This window comes from Odontesthes bonariensis, chromosome 7 (assembly GCF_027942865.1).
Source record: "Odontesthes bonariensis isolate fOdoBon6 chromosome 7, fOdoBon6.hap1, whole genome shotgun sequence".
Lineage (NCBI taxonomy): Eukaryota > Metazoa > Chordata > Actinopteri > Atheriniformes > Atherinopsidae > Odontesthes > Odontesthes bonariensis.
In genome coordinates, this window is record NC_134512.1 from 34,485,138 (window position 1) to 34,510,102 (window position 24,965).

Consider the following 24,965-nt stretch of genomic DNA (forward strand, 5'->3'; position numbering starts at 1 on the left):
GTTCTTTGCATCCAAAAATCGCTTAACATGTTATTTAGTGAAAGGTTCCCTGAACTGTAGAGGGAAGCCGACATAGAGAAGCCGCCTGACTAGGCATCAAAAAGGTGGGAATGTATGTTGTTGGCTAACGAGTTGGCACATTTAACTGACACGAGAAAAGAAAAATAAATTATTATGATGTAAATATGTAAGTCAGACTGAAATAAAGCCGGCTCAACTCTAAGGAGCCTCCACACATGCTCCGTAGTTCCACCTTCAGACATCTTATTGTAAAAAGAGCTAAAGTACCAAACACAGCTGGTTAAACAAAGCCTGTCGAGGCGGGTACACTGTGGCATCGATCACCAAGTCATTAGCAGAATCCTTTAAAAAAGTTTTAAGAAAGAAATGTTTGTCCAGCGCTTCCCTCAGATATTCAATTGGATTGAGAGCTGGAGATTCTGGAGGCCAAAGCAGCAGGTTAGGTAGGTGGTACAAAGCAAACACACAGATAAATGGTAAGAACCTGAGGTTTCCCAACAGAACATCACACTGCTCCCATCACTTTGCTTTCGTCCCATAGTGCACCGTGACGCCACTTTTTTCCACAGGACCTGACCGTCCACTTAGAGAAACTGTGATTCATCAGCCCAGCGTTGATGCTGACGTTCCCCTTGTTGGAGCTGTCGGTGGTGGACGCAGGTCGGCGTGGGCAGTCTGACCGGTGGTGCCTTTCTGTCTGAACCCCAGTGAAACCTTTCAGGAATTTGAGCTCCAGTAGCTCTTCCATTGGCTGCACATATGAGCCTCGTTCTGCTCTGATCCTGTTATGTTCCTTTGCCTCCTCCTCTCACAACCACCCGGGTCACCCACGCCCACTTTATCACAGGCTGTCACCTTCAATAAGTGCTTCTGTGCTCGTGTCACTTGTGATGTTTTCCCGTCTCGGTGATGAACTCTAAGGCAGAGGTCTTCAACAGGGGGTCCGCGGAGGTACTGCAGGGGGGTCGCGAAATCTTTGGTTGATTAGACGATTTTTAACATTTAAAAAAAAAAAAATTTTTTTTTTTTTTTTTTTTTTCAAACAGTTTTTTCTGTGTGCCATCCACAGATGGTTTGAGGCTTCATTGTCTCATCTACATGCATGTTTAAAGTTAAAATCTGTGGATTATTTGAATAGCTCAGTGTTGTATGCAAGATGTTTGTTTATAAATGGCAGTGGCACGGCCACCCTGTACCTTGCACATGTTTAAAATAAAAACATGAATATATTAACCTGTGTATTATTTGAATAGATTAGTGTTGAATGTACAATAACAGAGTAGTTATGTTTATACACGGCACTAGGCCTCGTTAAATATAAAACACAATTGTATGCCATATAAATAGTAGGGGGGTCCCTGCTCCAACTCTCCATCAGTTTGGGGGTCCCTGGCCTGAAAAACGTTGAAGACCCCTGCTCTAAGGCAATGACCACAAAGAGGTTTATTTTCAGTCTCACACGCTTGTTGTCACGTTGGCAGTTGACTGGTTGAAGGAGCACGTTAATCGAGTCCAGTAATGTGATTGTCACATCGCTCCATGGGTAAGAGACTGCGCACCTCACGGTCCTGTTAATTACACTGTCAGAGAGCGAAGGAGTCGCAATATACAGGCAGGAAGAGGAAGAATTCTTCTTTTGTTCCATTCTAACAGATTTAGTTCACTTTCTTTTGCTTATTTTAGTTTTTGCTCAACACCTGGTTGGAAACATTTATATCATTAAAAGCTCTCACTGATCTCATCATTTACTCTCAAATCAGTTCAACTCGAGCTCAACAACGGTGACATTTTTCCAGTGTTATAGCTCCTCGACATTGTTTAGGAAAGCAGCTGCACATGTTGAGTGTGTTCAGCGTTAACCATTTCAGAAGGCAGTACATAGCATCAAGTGTTTTAAAATGTCTCCTCCACCGACTAACTATGTGCTGACTCGTTCTTTCAAGTGATTTACGTTGTTCTACAATCACAGGATCAGTCGGGTCTTCTGCAATTCTTAAATCACTTCTTCAAATGAAGTAGGACCCCACACTGGCCTCACTGCCAGACTTCATATTGAAAACCGAGACCTTAAATTGCTGCTGGTTACCAGCCCCATGTTCAGCTTTACTCTGATTGTATAGTCACATCCTGCGTGGGTTCCTGCCAGCTTTGGCTCTAACTCAGCACACGAGTTAATTAAAACACCATGTGGCCAATGCTCTGCTCCAGAGGCAGAGACCAGGGGAGACGGGAAAGCTGAGAGAGGAGCGGCGCCGCGGGAGGGAGAGAGGAATCACGCAAGAAAGTTGAAAGGGGCAAAATGAAATTAACAGTTACTTTCCCTTCCTTCTTGCTTTGTTCACCATGTTGCATGCACTGGTTTTTAAATCAAAAGCCTTGTTCGGCTTTGTCATGTGCTGTCATCTCTGTACTGACGTGTAGTCACGAGCAGACGTAACTATGGGGCAGCACCCTGGCTGTGAGGACTGATCTGCACTGGGACGACTGGCCTCTGTGTCCTCACTCTTTATGATGGTTAATCTGAAGCAGAAACCTCCAGCCTTGCCCAAAATTTAAAGTCCAACCCTCCTAGCAGTTATCAGTCTCCTAAAAACTAATGTGAGCCTGCTCACCCGGCCTGTGATGTGCATGCAAAATGTCTGCACAGCCTCAGCCAGTCAGGCTCGGTTCCTGCAATCATCAGCTCGGCTCTCTGACGCTGTAGGTGGTGCTCGGCAGATCCACACCAGAAATCCTCAGCCATTCCACCCAAGCCGGATTTTTGCTCCTCATGTGGAGAAAAGCTGGAACTCCACCACACGGCATACATTTAAATACGATGTAATATGTAACCAAACAATCGCTTGTAGGAATTATTCAAATTAGGTTTGAAATTGGGATTTGTTATCATATTATTTCATACATCAGCATCTTCTGGGTTGACCCTTTTATTATCAGTAAAAGTCCATCGTTTTGACTGTTTTTGGAGATTATGCGGTGTGTTTTTGCCGTGTATTTATGTGTTAGTTGGAGGTGTGACCCACCTGCATGTAATCACAGAGCAGTAGGTGTTCGGTTTTTCCAGCTCCTTGACTCGGTAAAGCGGGAGGAAAGAGGAGGGAGGGTTTGAAGACGCAGGAATGAGGAAACACCGCAGAGAGTGTTGATGTGTGGTTTTTTTCGGGGGGCTTTGTGGGATGAGAAGGTGCGAAGGAGCGGAGCGACAACGAGGTGCAGGAGAGGGCTGTGGATGTAAACCTCTGGGTTTTTAATCAGTTTGATCTAGTTTCATTACCTGCAACACTAAATCTGATCTTTTTTAGATATCACATTTCATCGTCACCAAAAGAGAAGAGTGGCACGGTTTCTGTTCTGGAGTCTGTGGTTAGGTTGTTCACCCAGACTCCTTTGCTTTTGTCATTGTAACCCCCCCCCCCTTATGTTTGTATGTACATGTGCATTTGTTAGCGTCTCCCTGAGATTTTTGGCAGGCTTTATCTTCTTCTGCTGTGCAGCTGCACATCGTGAAGAAGTTCTCTCCCTGTATGAAGGTGTGATGTGAAGCTGAGATTCTTTATGTGTGTGTGTGTCAATCCGAAATATCCTCCAGTTTTGCACATTTTCAGTCCAAAATTAGCTTCTATTTCTTACATTACCCCTTAAAACATGCAGATAAACGACTGAATGATCCCATTTTTCTCATTTTAGAGAAAAGCTCGGATTTAAAACCTTTTAAAGGGACCCCTCCCACCCCCACAAACACACAAACACACTCGCACTTCTCTAAGTAAGCCGCTTGACAGCATGTTCAGAGTGTTGCATGCAGCCACTAATGCTTTGCTAATCACCTCAGTCAAGATTTCACAGCATGAGACCTCACTTTTGAAACACATTTAAACACACACACACTCTGTTTCACTTTGTCACTTTCATAAACACACACACACACACACACACACACACACACACACACACACACACACACTCATGCACATTAGAGCCACATTGAGCCTAATCAGAGGCCATTCTCTAATAAGTGATCTGACTGTACTGCCCTCTTTGATTTGCATCTACACGCTCCTCATGCTTCCACCTTGAGTGAAAGTTTTAAAACCTCATCTCTCCCTCCTCTCCGTCCATCATCGCTGCTTTCAGCTTCTGCACCATAAAGAGCCTTAGTTATACGACCAGAACAAGGGGAGGCTGTGGCTGCTGGGAGTGTAGAAAGTGCTCAATACTTTTACTTCCTGCAGGCCGAACCCACAAACATTAACAGCAGTGTTTGCTTCAGATTTGCTTTGTGAGTAAAACAGTTTCTTTACTTGATGACAGTGAGCTGATTTGTCTGTAACGCTGCGTTTTGCCCCCCCACCCCCACAAACGCACCACGTTCACAGTGCATATTACTAATCCTGCCCATTCTCTCCTCCACTCTCCCCCACCCCCACCTGCCTATCGGATGGCCGTAGAAGAGCCCACCTGTCGGCAAGGTTTGTCCCCCTTCTGTCTCCTTAGCTCACACTATGAGCAAGGCAGCACTTTGCTGTCTCACTGCCTGCCCATCATCATAAACATCCTCCTGCTTTTGATTATGTTTAGAGTAATATTCACAATGCAGTAGTTTTGATGAACAAAGGAGTTCATCCCTAGCTGTTAGCGGCCGTGTCTAAAATCCACATTGCATGTTGTGGGAAATAAACTTCCAGGCAGCAGTTTGGTGCTTAAAACAGTCCAGGAAGTGAATGCAGAAAGAGGAGTGCGTAATAAATCAGTTTAAAGTGTGTTTAAAAAAAAAAAAAAAAGACAAAAATATTGAATTAGACACATTTTAGACAAATCTTTGCCCCTCACCTCACCTCAAATCCTCATTCACCCCAATTCCTGCTGCTAGCTGCATGCTTCATTGTCCTTCCCTGCTCATACACACCACACACACACACACACACATACACACACACACACACACACACGTGCACACTCAGATGCCTTGGAGGTATCGAGTGGCCACTCACCTGGATCTAAGTGCTCCCTGTGGAGTGTGGTGGCTAATGATGTGTCCTCAGCACGAGCTTTACTTACCTATTTACACCAGTGCACTCTAATAATTGCACAAACAGTTTCTTATCATCATTCTAAACATTTCTATCATCGGTAGATAAGGGATGGACCTGCTTTTAAACTGGGATGTTTTCTGTGTCCAGGCTGAAATCAGTTTGTTAGATGAGTCCCTTTTCAAAGACCGGGGCTCCCTTTTTTTAATTCCTCTGAATGAAGCTGGTTCTGTTGAACAGAAATCACTGGGACCGCAGACTTTCTGTTTAATGTTGAGTTCGAATGAAGAACACAAACAGTCTATGAAGCCCTCTGTGTGGACGAAAGCATTGAATAATCTCAGTTTGCTTTGGTTTTGTACCTGGAGGTCACGTTTGTCTGGTGGTTGAAACAGCCATCCTGGTTCCAGCCTGTCTATTAGCCTGCAGTCAAATCTGTGATGCGCTTGACTGGTAATGTCAGTCTGCTGTCTAAGCAGATGTCCCATGGGCTGAGGCTGAGCCGATGTGTGTCTGCGCTTACGTCTTTCTGTGCTACTAAGTGCCCCCCCGCCACCCCCTCTCTCCTTAACACATACGCGCAGACACACACCTATCTGTACTTATGTGTGTTTGATAGTGAGCAAGGTCTGGTCTGGTTACTTTGTGTCACTGAAGACTTAATGAGGCGAATAAGAAGCTTTTAGAGTCAGTGGAGGTGGATAATGTGGTTCAGAGCCCAGTCATGTATGTGCTTTGGTGTGTGTGTGTGTGTGTGTGTGTGTGTGTGTGTGTGTGTCTTTGCCACCGGCTAGCGACGGTTCATTTCTGCCCCGCTGCACCTGAACTAATGGGATACGGGCGGTACCATCAGTATCTGCACCAGTGCTCTGAACTGAAGGAATGGCGGCGCTTCGTCTTCCTGCAGGGTGCTGCCAACTGATCTCATGTTTGGAATCGAGCAGAGAGAATAGATTGGTTATTTTCATTGTTTCTGTTGTCCGAAAGTATGTTGAAGTTTGTGAACACTTAGTGAAAAAACCCTGGAGGGAGAGCAGTGATTTACTGCAGGAGCAACTAATCCTTTCCCATCTGTCAGCTCACAGAAGTCAGTTTAAATCTCAACGCGTTGATGCGTCGGTGTCCTGTAAAAAAAGATTAATGTAGTAAAAGCTTCTTACACACCTTTCACTCACCTCTCTACTCTCTAATACTTTAATTCGTGCCTGCACAGAAACTATTTAACGGGTTATGTCACTGTTGCCGTACCACTGCCTGCATACTCTCTGCTTGCACCCGATTTATTCCTTGTGCTGAGCACAAAACAGATACAATGAGTCTAAACTACATCTTTCTAAAGCTGTATTAAAGCTAACACTGCAGATAGAACCAAATATCTAACCAAATATAACCAAATAGTTTCCAAATATCAAGCATGTTTAATGCCAGTGATGAACCAGATGAATTAAAACCTAATTCTAAACTAACACACATGTTTTTTTTACCCAAACCAGCTCTTAGTTTATCTCACAAGCGATCCATCTTCACTACTTCCATCCTTTCCTTTTTCCTTCTCTCCTTCATCTGGTCCTCTGTGGTCCCCTCTTTCGCTCTCTCTGTCTCTTCAGTCCCTTGCCCCTTCATCATCACTCCCTTCTTCCCTCTGGTGTCACAGCTCGCTGGCTCCAGGTGGTGAGGGAGGAAGGGATGTAAGGAAGGATGGATGGAGGGAGGGATGGAAGGCAGGAGGAAGGGGCTCCTGTCATCTGTTCCAGTGTTCATACCATCACAGTCCAGACCAACACCCTGCTCAGTACTGACTCTGTTTTATTGATGTCACCATTGAAAGCATGAAGTGAAATTACGAGTAGTTATTTTGGTTTATTTTTGCTACAATTGCAGTTAAAGTTAAATCAATAAATCTATCTTTCAAGTCTTGGAAGATTTTTTATCTTTTTATTTACAAATTATACTGATATGTGTGTAAGATTAAAGCTTGAGACACCCCTCCCTTCTTCATATATTGCCAAGAACCATACAAACCTAAATGTAAATACAGTAAATAACGAAAAAAAACTTAGTAAACTTGTTTGTACTATTCTAACAAGCTTAAAGGTCGATATCTGGTCTGAGCTCCTTTATTCTCCAACATAGCCCTAACCCTCTCAGACCAGCTTTCTGTCCTTTCTTTAAGGAGTTTTCAGGCTCTTGAACAGTCCATCAGTGGAGGTAGAAATGATCAACCTCTCGGTGACAATACAATCAGACCTTTGGCTTTTTAACAGTGATTCGTATTTGAATCTTGACCATGGGTGCACAAAGTAAGGCCTTGTCCCTGATCTCAGTTTAAACCGGAAAATGATGGCCCCTCCCTCAGAGTTATCAGGCGATAGCAGTTAAACAGTAAAAAGTTTGACATGCATTTCAGTCATGGTATTTTCTGTCATGTCTGATTTACATATAGGGAGAGCAAATATGTGATATTTTCAGCAGCAGCCATTTCCTCGCCCTGTTTGATTCATTCGAGCACTTCCCCTCCTTCTGTGTTGAGCTGCATATTCTCCTGTAAGTCCTCTGGCACCATTTAGGTAAAGCATTTACTGTTTGTTAGTCCCCGTAACCTGCCATTGTCTGCCTTATTGACTGCGCATGGATACATAGACTGGGTTGTTGGTGTATTTCTGCATGTGTGTGTGTGTTTGTGTTTTGAAGGCTGGGAGCATGGTGGTCCCCTGGAGGGCTCATTTTGTCGTCTTCTCGCTTGATTTACCTTCCTCTTCTTCTGCTGTTTATTACCAGTCATTACAAGCTGTTTGGAAACCTAATAGGACACACTGACAAATAGACTGGGAGAGACCCAACCAGGATCGGCATCAGAACACAAAATAATAATGAGTGTTGGTTTGTGTGTGTGCGCGCGCTATGTTTTGCCTCTGAGGATATTTGTACATGCAACATCAGCCATCTTTACTCATGTATAGAAGTTGTCTGTTTTGAATGGATTACGTCTTTCTTAGGCTGCTATCTGTTAGAACGGCCAAATATGGACGGCTGTGCATCTGTACTGTACCTGCAAGCCCCCCCCCCCCCCCCCCCCCTTACATTCCCCTCTCCTCAACCCGTCCAGGTGTGGCTGCACCAGCTGCTAAAGAGAACGGGACAATTACACACACACACACACACACACACACACGTTTCCTCTCTCTATCTCTGCTGGCTAATTGTCACAAGAAAAACAAGGCGCTTTGCCTTTATGCGCTTCATAAACAGGGGCCAAGCAACAATTAACTCCCTGCTTAATTCACTAACTATTCTGAATTCATTTTCTCCTGTGACAGCCACATCTGTCACAGCTGGTAGCTGATGTGTGTGTTTGTTACAGAGGGTGTGGGTCTGTGCAGCAATGCAACAAACTTGTGCCTTTGAACAGAATATGTTGAGGCGTGCACGTGTGTGTGTTTAGGGGCGATAGACCCAGAGAAACAGACAGAGAGGACACCAGAGAGTTTCTCAGAGTGTGTGAATAAATATCGTTGAGCATATGCTTGTGTTTGACGTTTTTAACGTGTCTTTAACGTGCTTTATGTTCTGGTTGTTTCTGTACGCGCAGGAGAGGCAGGCAGCTTAGTAACGTGACGTCATGCAGGAGGGTGGGTAAATCTCTTTTATTTAGAGGAGATGAAGTCAGCAAAAGTAGGATTGTAGCTTGGGCACAAATAGTTGTTCAGACTGTTGTTTAACTGGATCATATGAATCATAAAACTGGGGATGACCTGGTCGAGCTCCTTATTTTAAAGAATGTAACTAATCTCTTTGAGCGAAAAGCCTAAAAACTGAAGCAGCAACTTTAGTTTAGTTCCTTTTTATTTCACAAATCAAACGTTCTCCTCTCGGCTCAGATTATTTTCCGACTCTGAATCAATCAGCTGAGAAAATAATCAGTTAATGACACTAATCAGAAGTTGCATCCTGACACGTTGAGCACCAACAGTTACAGCGGTGAGACCGTTTATCATTACATTTTCACGATACAACGATCTAAATGTAAAAGTGTTGGAGTCGCAGTGGGCGGTTTTCATTGTAAAACACACGAAGGAGCAGTTGTTTTAGTACTTTTGCTCCGGTAAAGCTTCTGAATACGTCCTCCACCTCTGACACATGAAGATTTAATGAGACTGAGAGGACTGCAGACGGCTTTCATGGTCGGATGGCTGACTCTTCCATTGAGTCCATGTGACGGGGAAGCAGTCCTTCCCAACCTGAAATCAAACATCAGTCATCCAAACTCAAACACAGATTGCTGCATTTAAAAAGTATCAATCAGTGAAACACAGGAGACACATTGCTTCAAATGTTTTAACTCGTTAACAGTGTTTGTTCAGCTACTGATTTGCTGTTTTCGGTCCCTCTCTCAAGGTTCAAGCACAAATTTTCCAGCACTTCTTTAATACTTGACTGATTAGTCAGGCTTTGATTTTGAATACCACGTTGTTTTATCTAGTTTATGCTTTTACGGTAAGTTCATAAAATCAGAAGTGAGTTCAGATGTCAGTTATCTTCCTCCAAAACATGTTAGCAAACATTGGAGCTACATTTTTATTTGTTTTCTACTACTAGAATATCACCAATTATTGATTGTACACTATGATTTTCTGCTTCTAGAGCTTCCTTTAGGGCTGTGTTAGTTTATATAACGCTTTCTAAAAAGAAATAATTAGTATTTCTCAAAGCTAACGAGCATAAATCGGTAAGTAGAAATCAGAGACCCTTGGCCATGCAGCTTCACACCCTGTGTTCCAGATGTGGCAAATCCAGCGTTGTTTGCAGGGAGCTCTCATCTGCAGCACTTATTTCTCCGTAAAAATAGAATCTTTAAGAACTTCCAGTATATATAAGCAGGCTTTCAGTCTCTTAATGTTTACACTAAAAACAGATAAAGGTCGGGGTTTTCTGGCAACGTATGTTACTTCATCCCTTCAGTTATATAACATAGTAACAATAAGGATTTAATCCTTTTCTAATGGATTAGAATGTAAGCAACGTGTCTGTCTTAAATAACTTTATAACATATGCATGAATGTAATGAGTTTTGTAGCAATTTTGACTTTTTTTTTTTTAACAAAATAATGAACATTTCCCGAGCTATCTCTGCTCTTAAAGGTTTTGGAGTTTATTCCACATGAGCTGATGTAATATAAACAAAACTGTGTAATCAAATCAAATTAAATCAAACTTTATTTATAAAGCACTTTTCATACATTAAAATGTAGCACAAAGTGCTATACATGTTTAAAAGTACCCCCCATCCCCCGCCCCACCCCAGCACATACACACGAACAGACATATGCACACACACATATATATATATATATATATATATATATATATATATATATATATATATATATAAATGGATAAAATAAAATAAACTTAGAAACGTGTGGCTGAATACAGAGTAGCCAGGTCAGGAAACACCATCACAGGAGGCCATCTGCACTGGGTGCTGCTCACAACCCACGACCAGGTCGTAATGGATATTCAAATGTCTGAAGTGGGAAGCACAACAATATTGTAAATAAAGAACAAGAGGGAAGGATGTTCTGTAAACATGAGATAAGGGGATAGAGGTTGGTATGAAGGAGTCGGGATTCGTGCGGTACGATACCAGGATGACCCTGAGAAACGGAAGTGGTCGGGATGTCAGATGAACTGAGCAGCGGGAGAGGGAAACAGAGTGATGCAGAGGACGTGAAAGGAGAAGGTGAGGGAGGAAGACACAAGTGTAAGCTGATCAATAGTTTGTATGGGGAGTGAGTGGTGGTGTGGCTGGATGGATGCAGTACGTGGCAGAGGAGAGAGGGTGAGAGCGATTTTGGCTCCCGCTTCATCCTCTCGCCGAGCAGCTGGACTTCATTAGTGGCTGGTGTTAATTACTGGGACTGGACAAGCACACGCATAAACAGAGCGGAGCGGGAACACACAGTGAAAGGTGCACGCACAAACGTGCACACACTCACACAGCCTGGGATTCAGGGTCACCTTGCTAGCCTTGTTTGAACCAACAGAGAGGGGGAGATGGTGCCAGACAGAAAAGCAGAAAGCGAGGGAGCTCATGCACAAGTATCCGTCCCATCTGGGAGAGTCTGTTATGAATGGGTTTCTGAACAGCTGCATAGTAAATGACTGTCAGATGGACAGGTGAAGCTCCACATTGTGCCTCTCAGAGATGAACGCACTGAGATGGGTTTGCTTTTACAGCGTTTCGCTGCAGAAACTAAAGTTGTTGGATTTCTATGGCAACACAGATGAGTTTTATTGAGGCGTCCATTTCTTCCAACAAACATCTGGAATACTGATCGGCCTGACCACAGTGCACATTTCCACTGTGTGATGGTCCATCCCAGATGCCTCCGAGCCCAGAGAAGTGGACGAGGTTAACGTCAGGCTTCTTTTCTGATATAATGATATTCCTCACTGTCTGAAATATGCAAATCCTTCATCTATCTCCTGAATCTATCCTTGAGAAACATTGTTATTAAACACTCAGTCTTTTCGTGGATGCTGCTTTTGGACCAAATTAGGATTACGATCACCTGTTGACATCATCTGTTTGAAATAACATCTTTATTTTTATTGTAAATGTAAATGTATTTTATTTATACAGCCCTTAACGGACAATCCTTACGGTGTACCAAAGGGCTTTACAGCAGGTAATAAATAAAGAGAATAATAAGTAAAAACAAATAAAAACAATAAAAGAACAGTGAAAGCAATGATGATGATAGATTTTTATTTTTCGAACATGTATAAAAAAGAAAATGTACGTAAGTATTTGTACATACAAAAGAAAGAAAAAGAGAAATTAAAAAAATAATAATAATAAAAAATTAAATCACATAAAGTGCTCATACATAACAAAACACCACACATTGTTCGAAAAAAGGAATGGGAAGACGTACAATACTATATAAAACAATACTATATAAAATATAACAAAATCGAATAAGATAAAATAAGATAAAAGTGTCATCATACTACTGGGTATTAAAAGCAATCCTAAAAAAGTTGTTTTTTATCCTAAATTTGAAAAGGTTTAAAGAGGTTTTTTCCTTTAACCTCATTAGTAGCCCTAAAAAACATTGAATTTACTTCTGTAGTCATCATTCTCCACATCAGGACAAAAAAGACAACTTGATAACGCGGATGTCTTCCCTTCTTTCTCCCTGTTTTAGCTTACTGTAACTTCACTGATGTCATATACCAGCTGATTCACTGTTGCTCATGCAGAAAGAAAGAAAAACAACCATTAAAGCAGGTTGAGAGCCTCAGAAATGATAAAGCAGCATCATAAAATCTAGTTGGATCACTGTTTTCTGCATCTTTTAGAAATGCGAGGGACTCATTTTGCAGTGTAGACTAGATGTATGTATATGGCATGAGAAGTCTGACTTTTCTAAAGTGCATTTGAGTTGAAATGGTGAGCTGCACAAATGATTTCAAACTGTGTGAGTCCCTTTGGTCTCAGTGGTGGCCTGTTTGCACAAAGACCATAAAATCACGACAGCCAAACTTTAGTCAAAGTGAAAGAGATGTTGTACAGCTGGAGATTTGTTTTCACCTTTCCTCTCCAAGAAGCTGAATAGTCTATGACTGATTAACACTGCCATCTTAAATCAGGCTGTGTTCATCAGTGGCTTGTTAGGCTTTGAAGACATGAAGGAATTAATTACTTAAATTTGTCACTTTGCACAAGAATATCTCAGAACAACAATTCTTTTTTTTTGTTCTTGTTTTGAATGCAGACAGGGTTCGAATGTCAACAAAGTTATATTCTAAAGCAGAAAAAGAGTCATTTGCTACTATATCTTTGCATTCTTGGTCTTTCCATAAGATTGGGCGCCACTTTCAGCTCTGGACTCTAAAATCAAGTTTCAGTCTGAATGCGGTTCTAGGAATTTCTAGAAATGGAAGATGGTTTGAAAACAGGCACATCACAGCATGAGGCGGGCCGCTCAGCCATGCTGGGAGAGATTGAAGGGTTTTCTCTGGCTCTTAATTACACGGCAGAAGACACGAGAAGGCAGGAACGAGCACGAGGAAGAGAGGAAGGTTGATACAACGGCGAACACTGTCGCTCTTATCTTCCGTCTCTGAACAGATGTCGACCAAACTGTTCTTTTTATTGCCGTACAAAGGCCTTCTGACAAAAAAATACACACATAGGCATGTGCACACATCTTCCTGAATAAATCAATGCATTCCGGTTTCAGTAATTTCCCAAGGTGATTTGCTCTGGCCCTCCTGGGTGAGCAAGGTGACAAAGCCAGCCACGATGGAGAGAATTTCTTACTTTCTGCTCTCCTTGTTTAGCCTGTGTTTGCTTTTCTTGCTCATCTTTCTTTCCATTATACTTCTGCTTTATTCTCCATGTGCAGTTACACAATTTGCAATATTTCTTCCACAATGATAAACAACAGAAATGTCTGTAATTTTTGTGAGTGACAAGCAGAATTATAGACTAGTAACAGAGTAGTTTTCCTTCACTTTATTGCTATTATCAGCACTGTGTTTATTCCAATGTCATTATCAACTGACGTGGAAGCTGCAATAGAATAAACTTGGTATTTTCTAATTATATACCTCTCCTTTACAGTTTTTTAAAAATGTTGTGGACGTAAAAGCTCTGCAAAATGACAAAATCCGGAACAAAACAGCATTTCTTTCCAAGTAAAAGCAATTCAGCTGAACTTAGGGCTTTTTTCCTTCTCCTAATGACATCACCAGGAAACATGTTAGCACAATGCTTGCCTCTGAGCTCGTTTGGCATCTGCTCCACTCTCTAACACACCGTTATTTAAGCACTTTTGCTCTGTTTGCAATAAGGGTCGGAGTTTTCCATTTGGGGAAATGTTCTCCTTCTGTGCTGTTGCTTTTTGGTGTCATCAATATTCTGTTGTGGTGAAAACAATGTTTTTTATATACAGATGACAAATTAGGACAGTGTCTATATCCATTCATATCTAAAAATGAAGTAGAAATCAGGTTTGTGCAGGGCGTATAGTTTCATTAAGACTGAAACATTACATATGCACAGTTTTATAAACCTGGTCAAAAGAATGAGTATTCCCATTTTTTTCATCTGTGTGCACAGTTCATGACTCAGAGAAGTTGGCTGCAATTCAGAAATCTAGAAATAAATGATGTTCCACCTGCTTGTCTCACCAGAAAAAGACCTTTTTTAAGATCTTTCACCATCATGGCATTCAAGGTTTTTACCGCATGCACCAGTTTGAAAACCACTGAAAGCACAATAAAGAAGATAAGTTGCAGGCTGCAGCCAACGCAGCTTAAAACATCGCACCTGCAGCTGTCCAACACCTGGATGCTCTGCAAAGGTTTCCGATCTGGTGGCGTGCTTAGGAAGAGGTGAAATCCAGAACATAGTCCATCCTTTCTCTTACTTCTACAAGCCTTTGTTCTCTCCTCAAACAGTTCTCTCCTTCCCCAGTAACCCCTCTCCACTTCTTCATCTCATGTTCCCTGTCCCTCCTCATCCTCTTATCTCTCCTGGATGAGAAACGTTCATTTGTGACGGAGCCAACCTGCTAATGGTGGATGGCAAGAAACTAAATCAGTCATGCCAAATGTATACACACGCACACGCGGTATTTGTAGGAACAAACATAAACATCCATCTGGAAACACACACACTGAGACATTTTCTGATTCAGCTGCGTATGCACGCGTTCCCAGATATGTGCATGCGCACTCACACACAGGTGGACACACATGAGTACATAGACATACAACACATTCACACTAATGTATTCACATAAAACTCTGCATGCTCCCTGCTGCATTGCTCCTGGTGCTGGGCTTCCTCTCTGCTCTGTGCCGTGCCTCCTCCTCCTCTTCATCTTCCTCCCCCACCTCCTCCTCCTCCTCCTTCTCCCAGTACATCTGGCACGCTCAGCTGCTGAGGAGCGCCGTAATTATCCCGCCGGAGACGCACATACCCACACACACATTAGGAGCCTGCACACACTCTGCGACAAGAGCTCACACACACTTGTCTTCGGCGATCCGCGCCGCTCCCTGCTGCTCTTCGTCACTACCGGGGCTTCATTAGAGTGTGTGTGTGTGTGTGTGTGTGTGTTGATGCATGGTGCTTTTGGATGCAATCCAGATGTTTTTTCTTTATAGCTGAGGAGTCGGGCGTGTCCTAGATGGGACTGCCCTGCTCTGATATGCTCTGTGTTTTAACTTTCTGCTTGTCTCACATATAATGTCGTTTCTCTCTGTTTGACCAGCTGTTCACACCACTGTCCAGTCCGATTCAGACGGCAGTGCTTTGAGCCACATTAAAGTGTAATCTTGTGTAAAGAAGAAACTTTTGACAATCTCATGTACGAGCACAACTAGAAATGACAAATTAAAGGGGTGAAACACCCTCATTATAACATAAACACATGTTAGATTACATGGATGTGGACATGATCCCCGCACACGCTTTCTGTCTCTGCTGTAGCAACTGGGCAGCTGTCTTCATCTTATTGGTGTCACATTATAATTACTGGTCTGTACAGGTGAAGGAGAGGCTGAGGTCGGAGTGATGCTGGGTGGCGTGGTTGTGTGTGTGTGTTTCTGGGTGTATGACGAAAAAGACAGAGTAAGAATGGGTGAATACAGAGTGATTGGCAGTAATTGTGTGTACTGCAATTGTGTGTGTGTGTGTGTGTGTGTGTGTGTGTGTGTGTGTGTGTGTATGTGTATGTGTGTTTGTGGCATGATTGGCATTGGTGTGTAAGCGTGTAGGTTTGAGTGTGTCGGCCTGCTGTGGCTGCTCTGAGTGGGGCTGCAGGTCTGATTCCCAGTGCCACTTTGTGTCAGACTTACCACAGAGCCAAAAGCAATAAAGCTTTGTGGAAAAAGAGTCTGGAACGCCTCCCGCCATTCCATTTTCATTCCGAGCTTTTAGTGCCACAGGAAGCGCAGAATAAAGCACCTTCATCACTCACTCATGGATTGGTGCTGGAGACCAGTCAGGTGACACGTTTGGGTTTGTGAGTGTGTCCCAGAGACAGTTGAGCCGGTTGGTTGCAGTATTTCTCCAGTTCCATTTAGTTTTAGTTTCTTTAGCCAGACTTTGCTGCACTTCCTTAAACTGCAGCTATATACCAGGAAGGTAAAAGGTTTTATGGTCTAAGAACGATTTGATTAAAACGTGATATTACTACCTCAACACTTTCTTGCAACTCGTTGGAGAGTCTGAGCAACGGAAGAAGCACTTAAATCGTGCTGTATTTTTATGGATCAGTTTAGCGTGACTTCAAGTTGTCCAAAAAAAAAAATATTTCTCAGCACCTGAAGAAGCTGAAAACATAGAATTAAAACCATTTGAGGAGTTACATTTTCTGCTGATATTGATAAGTATTGATTTTGCCCTGACGATCATCATTTTTAAGTGTTAAAAATATTGATACCATGTTTGCGTTGCTCCAGGCTTGAAAGGTAAAAGCACATATATGTGTATCAAGTCACAGTTGGTTCTGCATTTCTTTCACAGTGAAATTCTGTGCTGATACTGTGTTTTTATGGTTCTTGAATCAAAATCAAATCAAATCAAATTTATTTGTAGCACATTTCATGTACAAACAATTCAAAGGGCTTCACATAGAATAAAAGCATTGCAGCAGGGAGTGGAAGAAGCATTAAAAATACATAAAAGAATTTAAAGAGAAACAAATAAGATCATTTAAATTAATTTAAAAACAAGCAACAGTCTAGATAAGTTAAAAGATACCGAAAACAATTTTATAACATGAACTAAGGTTATTATAACATGAATACACCTTTTTCTCTGCCTTTCTGTAAGCAGAAAATCGATTATTTTCCCACTTGCAGTGAGTTAATTGATTAGCCACCTAAGATTTGAAACTTAAACTGAATGTGAGCATCAGGATGAAGTCTAATACGTTGCACGTTGTCACTTCTAAGTCGATGTATAATATCTCTGCGCATTGATTAGAAAAAGGTTGGCTGTGTCATCACCAATTCTGTGTTTTTTAAAACAAAGAAAAAGACAAAGAAAGAGAAACACTGTGTTTTTTTTTTTTTTTAACTCCGCAATGAATGGAAACTAAGCGGTAATTCAAAGAATATGAAGCTACTGGTGGCAGACATTATGGTTTGTTCTTCAGTTTTGGATTACTGCAGTTTTCATAGTAATGCTGCATTCTTATATTAACTCAAACCACTTTGGAGCTAAAGTCCCCACAGTGTTTGTCTGGTTTAACAGACAGTTAATCCCAGTTAAAGTCATCAGAAAACGAGGAGATCAACGGTATCAGTGGTATGTGAATTGTGTATGTTGGAGTCTTTTAGACCAGAAGGAAATAACTATGGCTGAGCTTATATCAGCTTAAACCTCAGCTGGATTTTCCAAATGAAAATGAACACAAATGTATTTTATATCATCACATATATATATATTTAAACATCTGGTTTTTATAGTTAACTTAATGTTTTTAAATTGGGTAAAAAGACATCAGATAAACAACAACATATGACATATTACACTGTTTCATTAAGAGGGTAATTAAAGGCGGGGTAGGGGATCTTTTTCTGGAACATTTTTTTACATATTGCTTGAAATACTCTTCACACCCCCATTGCAACCAATTAATTAAAAGTTTTGACACAAATATGAAAAGTTTTAGTGGCCTCTAGAACGTACAATCTAGGAAAAACAGTATCCAATCATTGTGAACGGACCGTTCACAATGATTGGATTCTGATGCCGTCTATCAAACTGCAATCTGCTCCTCCCTCCCCCTCCTTCCCCCTGTGCACGTACCCTGCTCCGTGAACGAATTACACGTCCAGAAGCTTGGCAGGAAGCTAAACTAGAGCCAGCTTGGCTAGCACCTAGCATTATTAAACGTATAGTTAGCATAAACTAAATACTAAATACGGCAACGATCGATGCTTGCTGTCAGAACAGCGCTCGTGCACCTTCGTGCTCGTGCGCGTTCATGTACTCTAGAGGCGTGCCTTCGGGGGAAAGTGAAGAAAAGGGTTGGGATTTTTTACCTGTGTATTTTCAAAATGCAGCTTCGCTGGACTCAAAATCCAGGATCTCCTACCCTACCTTTAACTGATCATCAGTCAGTGTGAGCAGCTCTATAAAAGCAGGAGTTTGGTCAGTTTGCTGCTCTGCAGCATTCAGGTGTGTGTTAACACGATGCCAAGGAGGAAAGACATCAGCAATGATCTCAGAGAAGCAGCTGTTGCTGCCCATCAGCCTGGGAAGGGTTATAAGGCCATTTCCAAACTATCTGGAGTCCATCATTCTACAGAGAGAAAGATTATTCACAAGTGGAAAACATTCAGGACAGCTGTCAATCTTCCCAGGAGTGGACGTCCCAGCAAGGTCACACCAAGGTCAGAAACCCAAAAGCTACATCTCAGACTCTGCAGGCCTCAGTTAGCATGTTAAAGGTTAAAGTTCATGACAGCACAGTTAGAAAAAGACTGAACAGGTACGGCTTGTTTGGAAGGGCTTCAGGAGAAAGCCTCTTCTCTCTAAAAAGAACATGGCAGCACAGCTTCGGTTTGCAAAGCTGCATCTGAACAAACCACAAGACTTCTGGAACAATGTCCTTTGGACAGACCAGAGCAAAGTGGAGATGTTTGCTCATAATGCACAGCAGCACGTTTGGAGGAAACCAAACACAGCATATCAGCACAAACACCTCACACCAGCTGTCAAGCACGGTGGTGGAGGGCTGATGATCTGGGCTGGTTCTGCAGCCACAGGACCTGGGCACCTCGCAGTGCTGAGATGCTGTGGTGGGACCTTCAGAGACCTGCGCAGAAACCAATGCTGCAAACCTCAATGAGCTGAAGCAGCGCTGGAGAGAAGAGTGGGAACAAGATTCCTGCTCAACCGTGAGAGAGACTGATAACGTCACACAGGAAACCATTACTTCAACTCACTGCAGCTGAAGCTGCTGCTACAAGCTGCTGACTTAGTTTATCACACACTGCTTCTGCATTTTATCTTGGTTTTAGTACAATAAATAATGACACAGTGCAACATGTCATGTGTTCATCTGAGGTTGAATGTACCTCATTTTCAGACCTGACATTTCTCATCATCTCAGGAGTGAAAGAGGGGGGTGTATGTTCTTCACATGTCTGCATAGTGATTGTACTGTTTGCAGGTTAAATTTGTAAGGCATCTGAGCAGATAATATCATGGACACAGTGATGTGAAATGCCCCACTCACATAATGAGAAGCAATGGGACCGGTTGAATAGCAGCGCATAGTTGGCTTGTGTTCCTCTGTCTTCTTCATCTTCAGTCCCAGCTGCCCCCCCCCCCCCCGCCATCGGTACTTTCCTCTATTCATTGTCTGTTCACCCCCCTAAGGTAATGGGTTTGCCCATGAGTTTACTGGACTCTCTCGCTCTCTCTCATACACACACTGCTTGGGGCCTCTGCAGAAGTGTAATTTCCCCAGTGTTTTCTCTAACCTGGAATATCGGACACTGTGACACCAGAGAAAAGAGGGGAATCTGTGTGTGTGTGTGTGTATATATACCCATGAGTAGAGGGGGAGATGGGAAATTTTTACAAGAAGGGAGAGGTCAGATGGTTCAAAGGGGTTTTCAGTTCGTTATTTTTGTCTTTGTGAGCCGTTACAGGAACAGCCTGGTGTTCACAATGAGGCCGAACAGCAGTAGGAATCACAGATAAAGGAATGTGTGATATAAGGTCAAACAGAAGGAAGTTTAGTCCATCTACCAATTAAATTCATTTGTCTGATTGTGCTCTCTGACATATCAAATACTTATCAATAACATCAGAAACAGCAGGCTAAAAGTAAAAATGCTCAAAGTTTAAAGAGAAAATTACATCATGGGTACGATTGTTTTGACTTTCTTTTGCCTTTAATATCAAAATTTGATTTGAAATTGTCTCTAAATTAACTATCAGTACTTTTAAATCGTTCTTGGTAAGCATATATTGGGATGTTTCCCCAAAAACAAAACCCTGGTCATTTTTTTAGCGCCCCATTTAACGAGCCTATCCAATTTTCATTTCAAAAGTACGTCGCTCCTTTAGTTAATTCCTTCTGTTAACTGAGTCAGTTCCACCCATGCACATCCACCCTGCGGGAAAGATGAAGCCAGCTTCTGTTGGAACCATTCTGCTGTCAGCTACTCTTCTACCTTTCTAAGAATACTCAGTGTCCATCTTTACTGTGTCTCCACCCTTCTCTGTATTATCATTACATTACATTACATTACATTACGGTCATTTTGCAGACGCTTTTAACCAAAGCGACTTACAATAAGTGCGTTCAACATCGGTAGGCAAAAGAACTTCAGGTCACAAGAAATCATAAGTGCATTATCTGCAGACCGTGCCGATTCCCTTACTAAAGTTTGGACAAACGGCTGTTGGATCAATAGCTTCCCACCAGCAATATTTGGTATCAATGCATTTCCTCCTCATTACCGCAGCAGGCTGCCCTCTCCATGGACCTGAATTATTCGGACACACAAACAGGCACAAATACACCGCTACACACAGAATCTGGCCCTTTTTGCTTTCTCTCTCTGCTTCGTGTCTTCTCTTTTTGCTTCCTCTGACTCTAAAAGGAGCAGACCTAATGTCTTGCTCACCCAGAGACCTTCTCAGGTATAGTCGCTATGCTCAGAACATTTTCTCGTCTGTCGAAGGTTGAATGAGGCAGTGCATGCATGACACTGGCATGCTTTGCAGTCTGCACAGTGTTCAGTCTGTGTCAGGCACACCACTCATTAGCATTATAACAGTTCATCAAAACATTTGACACAATGCAGCATCAAAAAACTGGAGAAAGAGAGGATGTTCATGAAAAATCAAATTTCACTTCTGTGTACTCTTCTGTTCATCCAGATTACCTTCTCTACACCTTTCCTGCTGTCTTCCTGTTGAAACTATAATTGTCTCCTATAACAATGATCATAAAGTTTAATAGCCTGGTGCTGTTGTAGCCGTTAGCCACTTAATGTTGTAATGTCATGTCTGCAAATGGTTTTTAACGATGCTGCTTCTTAGTGTGTGGCGGTGTGTGTGTGCGGTCCCTGTAGTAAAGGTATGTTTCCTCTGCAAAAGAAGAAATAATAATGGAAATTGCATAATATGCAGCGAAACTATGCTTCACTACACACCCTTCTGTTGACAGAAAAAAATACATGGACAAACAGATGTGATGATGTGCTGGAGATGGCATCGCCCAACGTATCCCAACTTTTTTAAACGTTGAAAGTGCTTCTTTTTTGTCTTACATCCGGTTTTATTCGTGCTAGATCATAAAGGATACCTGCGTCGGTTATAAAATGTCAGGCTTAAAACCGCCGTCCACTGCAAGCACAAACACGTGAGATGCTGCATGGAAACCTCAGGCGTGAACTCTTCCACTGAAATTGATCGAATAAACCTGTCAAAACGAAGGAGGGAGGGCGCGCTATTGACATGTTGTTTCACGTTTGCGTTGGCTGTTGCCATAATGCGCCATTACAGCGTCCATCATCAGTTGCTGCTGTGTATAGGATCCGATAGCGAAGTGTAAGTTCTACCTGTTTAATATGTGTGGCGGCATCGAGGCCTCATCCTGGAGCTGAATTCAGATGAGTTATCTGCATGTATGTATTTGTGTGTCTGTGCGTGTGTGTTTCTGTGCGTGGGTGGGGGTGGGTGATGTGCCCTGAGGCGCTAAGTCCTTAGCGGTGGGCTAACAGGGCACAGAGCAGCCCTCATCCTCACCCTGATCGATGCGGTGTGGAGCCTACGTATGTAAGTGTGTGTGTGTCTCATTAGCAGCAAGCAGAGGAGAGTCCAGGGACCCCTGCATTCCCTGTCCAGGGACACACAGGTCCCAGCACCTGGACCAAACATGCACATGTACACAGCTGCACTCACACTTACACAACCCCACACATTACTCTCTCATTTTCCCTGTCACTCTCCTACACACAGACTCACACAGCATGCATGCAGATTGAGCGCATACAGCGGTCCCAGTGCGCTGCAGTAGCACTGAGCTTAAAGCACAGACACGGCCTGAAACACAAACACATTCCGTGCTGAAGACGACGCTTCCAGGTGTTTTCACTAGAAAATGATGAAGGAGAGATGCGGAAAGACCGAAAGCTCCACAGAACGACACTCAGAGTTTGCGTGCGTGTCTCATTCACTGACCACTTTATTCAGAAATTAGCACCCTCTGTCAAACAGAGCACAGGCAGGTTTTGCCCAGCTGTGTGAATGAGTGTGAGTGTGTGTCAGTTGACTCACCAGATGGACCATGAAACTGCTGAGGGTGTGTGTGTGTGTTTGAAAAGGACTACTGAGGATCAAATGTCCAACAGTGTGAAAGCAGACTATCTCCCTGTCAAGGACACCTTTAATTACGACAGCAGGGTTTTTCCTCTGTGTGTGTGTGTGTGTGTGTGTGTGTGTATAGGTGTGTGACACATAGATTAATGGAGTATATTTGTTCGAAAGGTTATCAGCTTTAGCTTGACAACTCTGTTGATTCCTACATTTCAAAGTTTTCTCCATCTTAGAAGATAAAAAAACTATTTTTCCCACTCTTTTCCGACTCAGCTAAATCTGCAGCAGTCCCATTATCATTCACACACACATCGCTGTGGAATATTATTACTAATACCATCTAATTTACTGTTTTTCTGCAGTAATCATTTGAGACTGAAAACATGTTTTAAATTAAGCTAAAGTGTGGTAAATCAACAGCCTGCTTTCAAATCTCATAAATGTACAGATGCTCGTGCATTTACATCTACTCCTCTAAGACTTCCATGCCAATAGTTCATCTCTTCTTCTTCCAAACTCCATCTGCAGCTAAAATTACAAGCTAAAGTCTGTCAGAAACCATGTTTAAAACCCCGCTAGCATGCAAAGTGCGTACTGTTTCAAGGAGAATGCTGCAATATACAAGCACCAGACACAGCATGGGGATGGATTGCAATGCAATGCACTGGTGATGCACTTAAGAAAGCGTCGGGTCGCTCAGCTGTGATAGCACTAACTCAGTTGACCTTTTAAAATAGCTAATTGTTATGCTGTCGTGTCAGGAAACATGGAAGGTGTTGTGATGATACACACTGTCAAACAAGTACACGCTACTGTTTATTCATCCAGATGTATGTTGGATGATGGTACACAAATGGAGAAAGTGGTAGAACCAAGACTTTGGTTTATATGGTTGAGGTTTAGTTTTGTTGAAGAAAGGCCCAGTGTGAAAAAACCCTTCTTCTCCAAGTCTTTCAACTTGATCTTTAGCTCAGGTAACCTGGCTGCAAGTTGTAATGAAATGGAAGTATTTAATTGTGAAATGGGAACTTTCACAGCACCATTTGCATTTGTATGAAACTTTTTTTCAAAGAATCTTTAAGCTACCTGGATTTTACAACAAGGAAAATACAGAAAATCACAGAAACCACCTGAAAAGGAGGAAGAGCCAAACGCTGGACAGAAAGTTTTTTTTTTTTTTTTAATTTGGACAGTCAGCTGAAACTGATAAAACCATCCCAGCTGCACGCTCCTGCAGTTAGACAGCGTAAGCAAACACCAGTCAAACATTTGAATTCTCTCCCTTTTTGTCTCCCCTTCCTCCTCCTCTGAGCCTTCCCCCGCTTCTCTGCAGGAGGAGCTGGAGGTTGGGGGGTTATGAGTTGGCAGCCCAACTGCTGAAAGGGTGGACAGCTATGGGGACCCTTACATCGGCAAACTGACACACACACATGCACACACACACACACACACACACACACACACACACACACACACACTCCCTGCGCTCTGGCTCTGGGTGTCAAGTGTGTGCGGAAAGCAGCTGTAAGGCCAGTGGACTGTTACTGTAGTTCTTTGTTCGGCTCTGGCTCAGCTCCACTGCCTCCCTGTCTCTCTCTCTCTCTGATGCTTTGATTCCTCTCTCTGTCTTTCTTTTCTCCATCTTTTCAGTTTTAAAACTGATTGAGCATTCATACTTGGTTTGTGAAAGTTCTCAATGATTTAAAATGGCCCTATCAAGTCGACGGAGTAGCTGAAACATCAGCATAAAATTGGAAAAGGCGAGAAAATAGTGCCACCTACAGACACCGGGCCCTCTGTGTTTGAATGGAGCGTAATCTCTAGTAAATACACTTCTTGCCTTCTTATCTGAAAATAAGGTGAAAGAGAGGCAGCTGATTTTAAAAAGCACAACAGAGAGGTGCGTGTATTTCCACTTTAAACGGCTAACTTTCGGCACATCACCGAGATCAAGCTGCTTTTTGTCAGCTTGTGACGGTTGTGACCCCCCCTGCATACTTTGTGTGTGCGTCGCAGCCTGTCTCTCCTTGTTTTTTGAGTCGGTGTGTAAAGCATCCTCCCCTGTGGGTCTGCACTTTCGCATAACAGACATATCAGCCATGTGTGTTTATTCTCCTCGTGTGAGTGTGTGTGTTTTTTTTTTAGTGCGTCGTGCCAGTTTCTGAAGTGAGGGGATGAAAGAAAGCATCTTCAGTCGCCACGGCGATCAGGCTAATTACAGCAGCTTAAGTGCTTTACCCACGGTCATCACACACTGTCAAAATACACCACTGAGCTTGAGTGTGTGTGGTTTAATTTTTAAAGGCCATGAAAGCTTGCTTTTAACCAGCTCAGCTGTACTTTAGTGTTGTGTGTGTGTGTGTGTGTCTGTGTGTGTGACAGTATGCAGATAAACACATTTTTGTGAACACTCTGTGGGGGGTTTGAAGGCACTTGATGCTCAGTTTTGAGAGTTTATTATTTTTTTCAGAGTTCATCATTTAAACATCTCTTTATCCACTCTTATTTTTTTTTACCCTCTTTCTTCTTTTTCCCTCCGAATTAAG

General features: G+C 42.6%; 1 protein-coding gene across 3 annotated transcripts in view; it reads left to right on the plus strand.

The window, feature by feature from the left end:
* The window catches only part of znf423 (zinc finger protein 423), a 166,046-nt gene that overhangs the window by 90,371 nt on the left and 50,710 nt on the right, over positions 1–24,965 (plus strand). For 2 of the 3 annotated variants that reach the window (XM_075470669.1, XM_075470670.1), the window contains exon 19: positions 4,470–4,490. The exons of the other annotated variant lie outside the window; for it this stretch is intronic. In XM_075470669.1, the coding sequence (XP_075326784.1) occupies positions 4,470–4,490 (21 nt within the window). The remainder of the gene's footprint in view (positions 1–4,469; positions 4,491–24,965) is intronic. 3 annotated transcript variants of the gene reach the window in all.